The sequence below is a fragment of the Juglans regia genome, chromosome 3 (assembly GCF_001411555.2).
Source record: "Juglans regia cultivar Chandler chromosome 3, Walnut 2.0, whole genome shotgun sequence".
Lineage (NCBI taxonomy): Eukaryota > Viridiplantae > Streptophyta > Magnoliopsida > Fagales > Juglandaceae > Juglans > Juglans regia.
In genome coordinates, this window is record NC_049903.1 from 8,648,086 (window position 1) to 8,662,392 (window position 14,307).

Here is a 14,307-nt window from a genome sequence, read left to right on the forward strand (position 1 = left end):
AAGCTCGTGGGTTCTTGATTTTCTATTTCCTAATCTTACAACATGAGAACAACACAAACATTCATAAAAAAAAAATTTTGAGAAACTAAATCCCATTTTTAGACATGTTTTCAAGCTTGAAAATAGAGCTTGAAAAAATAGCTTCAAAACAGAGCAAATTCATTCAATACATTCAAAACACAATCTAAAATGTGATTTCTTACCACACGGTGAAGAAGAAGATGAAGACCCACGCGGTAGAGTACTGTGAAGAAGAATACGAAGACCCACAATGTGATTTCTTACCGGTTTATTTACAGACGAAAATTTCGATGATTCAATGCAAAAGAAGACGAAGATGACAATCCCACACAACTGAACTCAGTGTTTTTTTCCAGTTTTTTTTTCCGCTTTCCTTCAACAATCAAAGCAAGAACAAAAAGTTTTTTCCTTTTACGCAGTAGAGCTCACAATATTTTAGAAAAAGAAACTCGAAGAAGAAGAAGAAGCTAACAGTAATGTCTTTCCTGCATTTTTGTTTTTTATTTTTTTTTTTAAATAATTGACGTGGCATTAAAAAATATTATTTAACTAGCGACTGCGCGCCGTCTGTAAGGGCCGACTGCCCGTAGAAGTATTGTTAAATTTTAAACTTGAGCTATATCATTACCAATGCTCTAAGCCTCTAATAAGTAGGCACCAACACAAACATAAATTCAGCCCACCACTTCCCTGTTCTCCATAATTGCCTTCCCAGTCTTCAAGGCATAAACTGACCTTGCCATTTTGTGGAACACGAGGCAATGGCAATTTCCTCAAGATGGCTGTTCTTCCTCTCCGCCATTGTTATACTCACTACACAAGCCGTCGCGCAGAGAAACCCGCTATTCCATTTCTGTTTAAACAACAAGGGCAACTACACCTCCAACAGTACCTATGACAAGAATCTGAATCACCTCCTCTCCTCCCTCTCCTCCGACGCCAGAGCTAACTCCGGGTTCTTTAATTCCTCTTATGGCAACAACTCTGACGAAGTCCACGCAATCGGACTTTGTAGAGGGGATTCTAACTCAGAGGACTGCCGCAGTTGCCTCAACAACGCTACGTCTGTTCTTAAACAGCTCTGTCCCGTTCAGAAGGAGGCAATTTTATTGTACGACCACTGCATGTTTCGCTACTCAAATCGCTCTATTTTTGGCCTCATGGAAACTGTTCCTAGTCTCTATATGTGGAACGTGAATAACGTACCGGCCAATTCTTTGAATCAGTTCAATGATGTTCTATGGACCCTGTTGGAAGGCTTAAGAGATGAAGCTGCAGCAGGTGGTTCTCTTCGTAAGTACGCAGTAAATAACACAATCGCACCCCAATTCATGACGCTATATGCACTTGTGCAGTGCACGCCTGACTTATCTCGGGAAGAATGCGACACCTGCTTAACTGGGGCTTTCGGAGAAATCCGAAAATGTTGTAGTGGGAAGCAAGGAGCTAGAGTGTTTAGACCCAGCTGTAATTTCAGGTTTGAGATCGAACAATTCTACTACTCTACATCCATGGCGCCGCCGATCCCGTCCCCACAAGCACCACCAGCTTTTCTTCCTCCTCCATCTTCAAATAATACCAACAGTACTCCGAGTGCAGGTACTCACTCCATCATTATCACAACATAACAATTAAAAGAAATATATATCGTATTCTTTATTGGTTTTCCATGTTAGCAATCAGTTTCTTTCGTCTTTGTTTCCTCGATTCTTCTGAAAAGAATCGTGGTCCGTCTGTCGATTACAATTTTGTTCAAAACAATAAATCTAAAAAGTAGACAAACGAAAAGAAAAAGCAAAAACACAAAAGTTGCAAAAGAAAAAAAAGAAGTCAACCGTGGATGAGAGCGCGTGCTACGGCATCGCCAGTCTACAGTTTCTTTCTGATCTTCGATTCTTTACTGTTATTAATCATTTTTTAATCACTTTTTTTTTTAATAAATCTTTTGACGTTCCATCGAAATTTATAGATGTGAATATGATATGATGGCGAATTCAAAAAGTCGGTTTTCCTTTTGAGGTTTTTTCTATGTTTGGGTAGAAAAGAAAATTCGGCGGAATAATTTATAATAAATACTCAAACTAGAGCGCTTGGAGTTCGAATAGAAAAGAAATAAAAAGTAAGTCATATATACACCATTATATTTATAATTTTTGGTAGAAAATCGTATGAATCTTTATAATTTTTTGACGAATAATTTTACAAACTATACTGTTTATACATTCATTCTAATATCACCATCTGATTTTTAAAATAAAAATGTTAAAAAGAAGTAAGACGAAATCGTAATTTATAAAATAGATAATGGTAAGTTTAATACTTTCTACTATTTTTTTTAATTGTTTTTATTTTTTAATTATTTTTTATATAATAATTAAGGAAGTAACTATTAATAAAATTATATATTTTTAAATTCTTTTTTAATGATTATTGATTTTATAAAAATATTTAAAAAAATAAAAATAAAAATTTCTAATTCATGTAGAATAATAGTAAAGATGCGGTAGTAACCCTGTATCCTTACAAAATTTTCCTTCTTCGACTCGCCCCACTACCGTTGACGCGGTCACGCGAAACTTCCCACTACCTTCCTCAACAAGAAGTGAAGTACGCCTGTCGCCTATAAAAAAAAAAAAAAAAAAGCATCTTTAATTGCTCCACCATTAACCTCTCTTGATTGAAGACATGGCAATAATGGTTTCGTCAGCATAGTTCTTTTGTTCGTCGCTGCCATTTTCAGGATAATTTCTCAAGCCGTTGCACAGCCAGCCTTCCTATACCATTCTTGTTTAGACGACGACAGGGATAACTTCATTTCTAACAGTACATATAAGGCAAATCTCAATCACCTCCTCCACTCCATTTCTAACAGTACCGAAATTATTAACAACGGATTCTACAACTCTTCTTATGGCTCGAACATCAACGAAGTACACGCGATTGGACTCTGTAGAGGAGATGTTCAACTGGATGTTTGCCGCGGTTGCCTCTACAATGCTAGTTACCTTCTCCCTGAGCTCTGTCCCGATCATAAGGAGGCAATTGGGTGGTACGACCACTGTATGCTACGCTACTCAAATCGCTCCATTTTGGGCGTCATAGAAACCAGCCCCAATTTCACCATTTAGGGCATCAATAACGTATCGGCTAACTATGCGGATCAGTTCTTTGACGTTCCTAGGAGCTTGCTGCAAAGGCTAAGAAGTCAAGCTGCCGCAAGCTATTCTCTTCGTAAGTTCGCAGCAGGGAATGCAGCCTTATCAAACTTCAAAACAATATATGCAATGCACGCCTGACTTATCTGAACAAGAATGCAACGATTGCTTGCTTGGGGCATCTGAAGGTATTCCACGATGTTGTGATGGGAAGGAAGGTGGGAGAATCGCTAGACCCAGCTATAATATCAGGTTTGAGGTCTACCCCTTCTATTACTCTACAACTAACTCACCACCCCCTGCTCATTCGCCAATCCCAAATGATCATCCTCAAAAGTCGCCTACTAACAAAGGTACCCACGCCATTACGCTTATAAGAATCTCATGACTGACATTAAATGTAATGCTTGATATGTGTTTGTTGTTATTTCTGCTTTAAAGATTAGTTCTCCATATCCAGACGAAATACGGCTTCCAAAACTCGATCAACACAATCAGGATGTTCCAATAAGAACAGATTTATGATTTTTGCAGGGAACCGGAACTTTATTGTAGTTTTGGCATCTATTACTTTTATGGGACTAATCTCGTCCATCGCGGGCATCTATATAAAGGCGAAGTGGGGAAGGAAGAAAGCTGGAAGTAAGTGATACATTCTTCATGTTAATTAATGGTTATTCTATGAGTAAAGACTGTTTTTGCATATCGCTAAAGGAAACAACAAATTCAAACAATAGGCATGATGTTGGGGATAAGATTCAGCTTCCGATTTGCTGTATGGATATATTTTAGGTTGTTTTACTTCTCATTTTAGAATTAACTTAGTTGATCCCTTATGTGTGTTGATTAGTTCTTTGTAAAAGTGTAGAGGAGATAATTGGATCCATACTATTCGACTTTGACAATATTAAAGTTGCGACGAACAACTTTTCCGAAGCAAATAAACTCCGAGAAACTGAATTTGGTACTGTTTACAAGGTAAGTAGATGTTATCCTTTTGAATTGTAACAACTATAATTCTCAAAAGATAGTAAATTTCAAATTCCTGGATGATTACATACACTCCATTTTTATTATGATCAGGGTACGTTCTCCAATAAAGTCATTGCTGTAAAAAGGCTGTCAACGGGTTTTGGACAAGAAGGTGTAGAATTTGAGGATAAGGTCCTTTCGCTGACTAAACTTCAACACCCTAATATTGTTGAGCTCCTAGGCTGTTCCGTTGAAGGAAATGAAAGACTTGTAATATATGATTTTGTTCCAAATACAAGCCTTGATCACTACCTGTCTGGTATATTTCGTACTTACCTACTTCTCTGATTTATATATACAGAACATTTGTTTTACCTTGCATGTCTTGGTAGAATATATATATATATATATATATGCTTCCTTTTATTTTAGTTAAACGACCCTTATACTTGCTTGGAAATGTAGATCCGCTCAAGGTTGCAACTTTGGATTGGGAAATGCGCTACAAAATCATAAGAGGCATTGCACAAGGGGTTCTTTACCTTCATGAAGAATCTAAACTATGTTTTAATCATGGTCTTAAAGCTAGTAACATATTTGTGGACGAAGAAATGAATCCAAAGATTTCAGATTTTGGCTTGAAAAGCTTGCTTTCATTGGATCAAATTCCCGAGAATACAAGTAGAATTGGGAGGATCGAGTAAGTATCACGGAAAGGGAGATTAATATTTAATAGGTGTAACTTGTTTCGTAGAAGAACATGAAATTAGTGTTAGTACCAATATTTGAATTAAACTGATGGACGTTATTTACAATGTACAGAGAAGCTCCGGATGTAATGCACATGCTGTTCTCAACGAAGACCGATGTCTTTAATTTCGGTGTATTAGTGTTGGAGATAGTGAGCGGACAGAAGAATAATTTCTTTCGAGATGAGGAGAATGCGGACAATCTTTTGAGCTATGTAAGTACAATCATACTCAATTGGATACATTTCCTTTCTCCATTTAGTCCAGCACTAGTCAATACTTCATGCACACGATATCAACATAATCATAATGGAAATAAATGCTCTTAGTAGCTTCCTCTGCCCATTAAGTAATTATAATCATATATATATATATATATATATTTCTATCCTGCAGGCTTGGAGAAACTTCAGTGAAGGAACTGCTTCAAATATTATAGATCCCACAATATTGATGCCAGATGGCTCAACATCTGAAATAATAAACTGCATCCTCACTGCCTTACTCTGTGCTGAAGCAAATGAAGCTGATAGACCAACCATGGCTTCAGTTGTTACCATGCTCGACGGTAGTGACAAACATGGAAGCATGGTAACCGAAATGCCATCATTTGAGGATGATCATAGAGTGTTAGGTAGGAGAACTTTCCTTCGGAGGGTCCGGAGTTTGCTTTGGACGAAAAAAGGCTGCTTTCGCATCCTAGAATCATCGTAGACAACGCTGATTTGAGCCACCATATATAGGCATCGGACGCATTCTGAACTTTTGGTGCTTTCTTAGGCAATTTTTTCTTAGTTATTAGATTGAAAAGCTCTGATTTAGGTGCTACCCACTGATTAAATTAAGATTTATTTTTTGACAAACAATGGGTTTGCTCATATGGGTGGGATTAATTTAAAAAGTAGGAAGGATGATATCCAAGGTTTAGCTACATATTCCCCTGACACAAACTGCATCAAGAGACGACCATTTGGGTTACTATTGCACGTGAGCTTGTTTTCTATATTGTACCCCACTAAGCATAAAAGCATATTAGATGCAAGTGTGCTCATATTGTCTTAATGTATAATCTCGGAAAAGGGGTCATCAGACTCGCAAGTCAAGACAGACACCCAATTCCTATCTTTTCATTCCACTAATTACAACCTTTGCACCTTGATTTTTGCATTAATCAATTGGTAAATTGGCATTTCTCTTAATTAATTGAGACCTTTACTTCACTGAATAAACCTTCAATCTATAACCTTTGTTTTTCATTCTTTACTCTAGATACCAAAGCATATTTACAAGCAGATACAATCACCACATATACTACAACAAAAAATCTACTCAACCTCCTACTATTCACACAACCTCCACACTCCATATTATTTTTAATTTTTATTATTTTTTTCTTTTATTAAATATTTATTATATGAATAATGAATAAAAAATTTGAAATAATTTAAAAAGAATAAACTCAAAAAAAATATTAAAAAAATATTAAAAATTTAAAAAATTTTAAAAAGTGTAGAGTGTGGAGTGTGGTGGAAGTTGTGTAGCAAAGCTCATACTACAATAGAAACTTTTTTTTGGAAGAAACTTACTACAATACAAACTGTGACCAGCTCGATTGCATAGGATATACATATATATATCTTTTTTAAAGAGGACGGAACCCCAATTTTATTGATTGTCCTCACTTTTGACGGAGGAAAACCGCGGTTACAATCACGACACCTGGGAGGTACAAAAAACTAAATCTAGAAAAAGAGCACCTAGGCATCAAAACCAGTGTAACTATATAGAGTACAAGCCTTAAAAAAGATACATAACCTACTTCCGAGAAAGCCAAAGAGAGAAACCTGCAAAAAGCCAAGTACACAAGAACAAAGAGATGCAAATACCAAGATAGCAAAATTAGACAAGCAAATAACGCAAAACAAACCTGGCAAGAGGCTTATGATATCCTCAGGTAGGGCATACCCAATTTGTCCATGCGGAGAAGACCCCTCAACAGGCTAGGCAGCACGTGAATAACAGACCAATCAGAGTTCAAACCTTCAGCCCCACACTTAGCTAGAAAGTCAGCCACAACATTGCCTTCACGAAAAATGTGAGTTACTGTATACTTCAAGCTATTAAGATGTTCTTGTAAATCCTCCCAAAAGTCTTCTAAATACCAAATGGGACACTTATTCTTTACAATCCAATTGACCACCAGTTGAGAGTCAGTCTCTATTTGAACACGATGAAATCCAAGCACGTGACATCTGCGAACACATTCCAATAAGCTGCTGAGTTCTGCAAAATTATTGGTACCTAAACCCAAGGGAACATAGTAAGCCAGAAGTAATCTCCCATCCTCATCCCGAATAACACCCCCAGCGCCAGAGGTTCCAGGGTTCCCGAAACTACTACCATCGATATTGAGTTTTTCCCAGCCCTGAGGGAGCCGGTGCCATTTTACCACCCGGATCCTCTTGGGCTTAGGGAACAAGGTTGGAATATCTAGTCTATGCAAATTATCCATGTCTTGGGTGGAAAGAGAACTCACTTTCATGATCTGGTCCATGATGCGCCGGAGCCAAAGTTTAATAGCGTGCCAAACCGACTCTTTTGAGTGAGCCTTATCTTCATACTGGGCTTTACAACGCCTCTCCCAAAGTTTCCAGGAAATAATGGAGGGCAGAAGGCCAAAGATGGTTCTAACCTGTGAAGACTTACCCGCACGACGAAACCAAAAATTAATTTGATCCTTCCAAGTGCAGAAAGGGGCCATATGAACCCCTAGATGAGTGGCCGCTAGATGTCAAATGTGTCTAGCGAAATCCCTCGTGCAGAGCACATGGTTCAAGTCCTCAGTATGACCCTTTTGACAGCAATTACATTTAGAGGCCATTGATACACCCACCATACTAATATTCTCGTCAACACTGAGGCAATTATTAGTAGCCTTCCACATCATGATGGAAATCTTCTTAAGAAGATTAGTATGCCATATCCACTGAGCCCAGAGTAAAGGGGGCGCCCGAACCTTTATACAGTCTCAGGCGCTCTTAGTAGTAAAATTGCCCTCCTTATCCTTCAGCCAAACAAGCGCATCTTCACCCTCCTTCCGTCTAGCCAAAAACTCATACAGTTCATTGGCTTTCTGATGGCCCACTAATCTGTTCAGAAGAGAAATATCCCACCCATTCTCAATGCGGCACTCATTTATCTTAATCAATGAGTGCTCAGTCACAGGAAAATGAGCATAGAGAGGACCTTCGTTGTCCCAATTGTCATACTAGAAGGAGATATTACCTTCCTTCACAATCCATTTGGAGCTATTTATCACCTCCGGAATACTACGGACAATAGATTTCCAAAAACGGGTCCCTTTAGTAGGCTCTAGGAGGGATAAGTGATTTCCTTTAACTTATTTACCTCCAAAAAATTCCGCCCAAAGAGAGTTGCCCTTAATAAGATTCCAGGCAAGTTTCATGTGTAAGGCTCTCTGAACATCCCCAAAGTCCCTAATACCCAAACCACCTTCGTCCGTAGGCGTACATATATACTTCCAGGAAATCCATTTCCTCCTACTCTTGCCTCCCGATTCACCCCAAAAGAAAGAGCTTAGTAGCTTATTCAGGCTACGTATCACCACTTTGGGGACATCTAAAACAGCCAGCAGGTGGGTGGCTATGCTAGATAAAACATGACGCAACATAATAGTTCTTCCACCAGCAGAGAGAATCTTCATCTTCCATCCTGCAATCTTCTTATTCACTTTGCCCAGTAAATCGCCAAAATCGCAAGCCTTCAGCCTACCATCCACAATTGGCACCCCCAGGTACGTAAAAGGAAACGAACCCTCGGTAAACCCAGTAGAGCAGAGAAGAGCATGTTTCCTAGAGACTGAAATTTTCTTAGAGAAAAAAATAGCACTCTTCTCTTTACTAAGCACTTGACCAGTCCACTCCTCATATTTGTTCAAAACTTCCATCAAAACTCTCATACTTCTTTTTCCACCATTTGCAAAGATAACTATATTATCTGCATACATAAGGTGAGAGATAATCGGGGTCCCTCTAGCTTGAACAAATTGACCAATTTTACCTGTCTCAAAGGAATTCTTAAGGAGACGAGAGAACACCTCTTGCATTATAATGAAAAGGTAAGGCGATAAGGGGTCAAATTGCCTTAGGCCTTGCTTTCCCTTAAAGAAACTCATGGGGGTCCCATTCATCATGACTGAGTACCACGGCGAGGATATACAAGAGTTAATCAGGTCACAAACATTAGGAGAGAACCCAAAACTAAACAGAACATGTAATAAAAAATTTCAATCTACTCGATCATAAGCCTTAGACATGTCATGCTTAACCAGAACATTGCCCCCAATGGATTTCCTATGAATAGAGTAGACCATTTCCTGAGTTAAACTGATATTCTCAAAAATACTGCAGCCGGGAATAAAAGCCCCTTGCTCATTCGATATCATTCTTGGGAGCAAACTAGTCATACGAGCCACAATAATTTTTGAACAAATCTTATAGACCACGGAGCAAAGGCTAATAGGCCGAAATTTATCAAAGCCAGAGGGCTTATCCACCTTTGGAATTAGCACAATATAAGAAGCAGTGAAATTTTTTGGGAGCATATGGCTATGGAAAAATTCCACAATGGCAGAAAGTAGATCATCTTTAACCAAGTCCCAACAAACTCTGAAAAAACCTGAACCAAAACCATCTGACCCTGGGCTACTATCAATGGGAATAGAGAATAGAGCATCTTTTACTTCCTCTATGGAAGGATCTCTACCAATAGTCAAGTTATCCTCATTAGTAACAATGGGAGAGATCAAGTCACTCAAATTCGGAAGAGCACGGGAACTACTCTGACCCAGAAATTCCTGAAGATGATCAACAGCGGCTTTATGAATGTCAAGAGGGGATTGTAAGACCCTACCATCTGACATACTCATCTCTTGAACTCTTTTATGCAGTTTGGCCTTTAAGTAAGCATGAAAGAATTTAGAGTTCTGGTCCTCATCTTTCAGCCAGCTTTTCTTGGCCATATGAGCAAGCCTAGTGTCCTCTCTACCCAACCATGTTGAAAGTTCCAGCTTGGATGCTAATAGGTCAGAGTCGTCCTCGGCATTAAAGGAGACTTGAAGACGGCTTTCCAGATTATCAATATGAGCCTCTAGACCCTTGATTATGATGTTAGTCCTACCAAAGACACTCTTATTCCACTCTTTTAAAGCCACCTTAACCCTTTGTAATTTAGAGGACAGGTTGATTAATCCATGCCCTAGGCCCTCACGTTTCCACACTCCCTCCACAAAACTATAAAAATCCAAATGATCAGTCCACATATATTGAAAGCGGAAAGGACTAGGACCATACCTGAATAAATTCTCCCCCATTTGAATAACCAACGGGGAGTGATCCGAAATAAAGTGCGCCAAAACCTGGTAAGACACATTAGAAAAAGAATTAAGAAAATTAGTATCAATAAAACATCTGTCTAACCTGGCCCAGCTGTGCACTTGTCCTCCTTGACCATTGCACCAGGTCATATTCGGGCCTTTGGAACACATCTCTAAAAGACCACATGTTTAAATACACTGGTTGAATTCTTCCATGGCTACAAAAGGATGAGGACGCCCACCTCTTCTTTCTGAATCTTCCTTAATGATATTAAAATCCCCGCAGAGAACCTAAGGAATTCTGGCAGTCCCCATATTCTCCAAATTCGCCTAAAGCTCTCTTCTATCATTTCGGTTGCACTTCGCATATATAATAGATGGTAGAAACATATGAGCATTCTCCTTTACTTTCACAGTAATAAACTGATTAGACCCCGCCACCCACTGTATCGAAACCAATGAATTCCACATCAACCAAATTTTACCACCATGCACCTTATTTATGACAAAACAATTGCAACTAAATCTTCTTAAGAATGACGGGATTCTATCCTCTAACAAAAAGGGCTCAGCTAAAGCTATGATATTAGGACTAAATTGCTTAATAATTTTCCTCAACCTCCTATAAGAAGTGCCTACTTCCCTAATATTCCAAAAAATAATAGGACTGATCATAATTTAAATTTTGAAGGATGAATTACCACCTTGGTAGAACCCCTTTTCTGGCCTTTTTTTTGGGGTTGTTGGAGCCCTCAGAATCTGTGCAGTATTCCTTGTGCATATCATCCTTGATTTTGTCTCTCTCACTCTCGTGATCGGAATGGGAAAATAGTATCTCATCTGTTCTTTCCTCTTCATATGCAACCATAAACGTCTCATTAACACTGACTGCTAAGGATCTTGCATTTTTCTTCTTCGATTTCCTCTTTACGTTTATTAGAGGATTCTCCCATTCTTCGCCCGACTCAGTTACTTTGCTCACAACTGGATTAATGGCTTCTGTGCTAACCTCTTGTGGGTCTGGTAGGGGATAGGTATATTTAACGATTTGCAGGCTCTCTTACTCAATTAAAACTTTCCCTAAGTCCTCAACAACTAGCTCTTCTATTGATTGCGTGGAGGGGGCAGGAAACTTCTCTGGTAGATCATCATTCAACTGGACCACAATATTGGTGTTGTCCTGACCTTGATCTGTAGCTACAGTGTGCCTTGTTGTTCCACTAAGCTCCTGGTTATTAACTCTATTCGCCCCTTTAAGCTCGCTACGTTCTTCTTCTTCTTCTACTTCATGCAGGTCGTGTGTGGCATGCTGCACTTTTTCTTGTTCGCCTCCCTTCTCCTGAAGAACTAGTTGGCCCCTTATTCTATTGTCTGTATTATTCTCATTTTTCGAAGACCCTCCTGCTTCATTCTCATCCATCTGATTTTTCCCAGCTTCTAATTTTGTCTTGGATTCTGCTGAAGATCATTTCTTGATCCAAACTTGATTCCCAGTCCCTTTCCTGGTATGGTCTTTACCATTACGGCATGTTTTAGAATTATGGCCCTGTTGGTGACAATTGCAGCAGTAAGCAGGTAATGTTTCATAGACCATTTCTTGTCTCCTACTGTGAGGCAGTCCTGGACATCCAAGCCAGAAGTGAGTAATCGGATCTCGGGAGGCATCGACCTCTAAACAAATCCTTACTCCATCAGTTCTTGTAGCGCATGTGGTCGGATTGTCTCTTCGAATGAACTTTCCAATCAGCGCCGTTATCATTTTCAATACCGAAGCATGGTAAAAATGAGGGGGGAGTCCAGACAAGAAAACCCACATAGGCACGCATGGTGACTCATATTCCTCTGTGTAATTTGGAGACCATGCAAAAGGCCTATGGCAGACGCCATTGATCTCACAGGATTCTCTAGACAGAGCTTTGTTAAAATCATCTTCTTTCAACATCCTGATGAACACATTTCTTGGATTTTGCATCGCCGAGACTACAGGACAGCAGGATAAACCCCATCGGCTACGGATGAAAGACCTTATAGAGTCAAGTGAGGGTCTCTGACGGAGGAACTTCAGAATAATGGAAAATCGAAATGGCCTTGCAGTGGCCTCTGTTTCCTCTGCAGAGAAAATAAAGCATATTTCCCATTCTATTATCTTCAGTGGCCTAAGCACAACCTCCACTTCAGGCAATGGTTGAGGTGCTGCAGAGATATCAACAAAGGTGCGGCGACCTGCCACCAGTGGTTCTATGTCCGCCATGTATCCCCTCCCATGAGCGGCTCCCAGCTTGATAGATGAAGATCAACGTGCTGACCAGTCGCTGGCCATAGCCCGAAGACTGAGGCTTGGGGCCGATCAGTGTGCCGGAAGACCCTCGGCGGGGTCGCCTGAGCCCGGCGTGTCTATCTGTGTCGGCGGTGAGCAGCCACTCGCAGGACAGAGGTCGGTGATCGGACTGAGGGGGGCTGATCAACGTGCCGGAAGACCCTCGACGGGGTCGCCTGAGCCCGACGAGTCGTTCTGTGTCGGCGGTGAGCAGCCACTCGCCGGACAGGGGCGACGATCGGGTTTCTCTCTCCTCAACAGTTCCTCTCTCCTCAACGTTCTTTTTGATGTACAGAGCGTTTCTCTCTCCTCAATATACTTATATATATATATATATTTATATAAATATATATATAAGAACTAATGGGGGCAGGTATGGATGATGAACATTGGAATTCTACCACTGTACTATACTGCTACACATCCCTTCTGTTTGTGTCAAATGTTGGAAGGTAGGTAAAAGCTCAAATATATTTTAACCTGTTGAGCATCTATATAAAAAAAAAAAAATTATTACACGATCACAGCCTCGGATGCTCCTACATGGGGCACCAGCCTCACCGCTTACAATATTAGAAGGCAAATGCCATTGTCACTTAACCGGAGTTGTGAGTTGTTGGAATCAGTAGAAAATTAAGTGATTAATTATGTTATTTATGAGGCTGTAAGCAATTATGGCATCATTTCTTAATCTAAGTGCTTTATGTTTTATACATATAGCTGATGGTATCCATCTACGACTTTTGATTAATTGCTCGATCATAATTAGATTGGAAAAATCAATTGCAAGTACAAGATTTTTCATGTAAAAAGGAGTTACATTTAGATGTTATGAGATGAGATTTTTCTTGGTAAATGGGTCGTTGAGATAACTTATCTCGTTTGGATTGAAAAGTGATCTCAACTCATCTAATCTCATCATTATAATTTTTTTAAATTTTCACACAAAATATAATAAATAATTTATTTTTTTCAAATCTCAAAATAATAATATTAAAAAATATTATTCTAATAATATTTTATTCAACTCATTTAAAACAATCTCATCTCATATTATTTCTCATTCTAAGCATACGAATCCTTAGCCTTGTTAAGATTTTGTTTGAATGATCATGACCAGGTATGCCAACGTTTGACACCTGAAGAGAGGAAGCCACTCAACTAGCTAGGGACATTTATTAACAGGTGATTTAATTGCATTAACAGGAAAAGGTAGATTTTTTTTTTTTTTTTTTAAGGTTTGCCATCTTCCTCAAAATCTTTTCTTTTTTGAAGTATTCAATCTTTTTCTTAATCTTCTGATAAATGTAGAGGTGGTACAAGTGTATACCCAAATTTGGAAACTTCATCCTAGTTTTGAGTTTGCTATTTGGGTTTGACGAGGGGTATTTGGGGCCCCGAGAATCCAAGGAGGGAGAGGGAGGGAGGGAGAGAGAGAGAGAGAGGCGCACGTGGTGATGCATGCCTTAACCCTCGGCGTTCTCATTTCGATTTACTACCGAAACCGAAGGGATAATCAAACCCAAGAGTCTCCTCAACTTCCAATCACGCTCATCTGCGTCACCAGAATGTCATCATTGATTATTCAGAGACGTCTTCTACTTCTTCATCTCCTCGTTTGAACTCTTCCTGTCAATGACCATGTAGTTTCAACATTAGCATAGTTTCACTTGCACTGATCAAACTATACTGTTCTTC

The 14,307-nt window shown here is 39.3% G+C and overlaps 1 protein-coding gene across 3 annotated transcripts in view; it reads left to right on the forward strand.

The window, feature by feature from the left end:
• The first annotated feature begins 702 nt into the window (after positions 1–702).
• LOC109020188 (cysteine-rich receptor-like protein kinase 26) overlaps positions 703–14,307 on the forward strand; it is a 39,640-nt gene continuing 26,035 nt past the window's right edge. Inside the window, exons 1-7 of one of the 3 annotated variants that reach the window (XM_035688206.1) lie at positions 703–1,620; positions 3,711–3,818; positions 4,027–4,154; positions 4,260–4,467; positions 4,614–4,848; positions 4,971–5,112; positions 5,294–6,068. In XM_035688206.1, the coding sequence (XP_035544099.1) occupies positions 783–1,620; positions 3,711–3,818; positions 4,027–4,154; positions 4,260–4,467; positions 4,614–4,848; positions 4,971–5,112; positions 5,294–5,611 (1,977 nt within the window). In that variant the 5' untranslated portion in view covers positions 703–782 and the 3' untranslated portion in view covers positions 5,612–6,068. Of the gene's footprint in view, positions 1,621–3,710; positions 3,819–4,026; positions 4,155–4,259; positions 4,468–4,613; positions 4,849–4,970; positions 5,113–5,293; positions 6,069–14,307 lie in introns of those variants that run through there. The other 2 variants (XM_035688207.1, XM_035688205.1) reach the window with 2 other exon arrangements.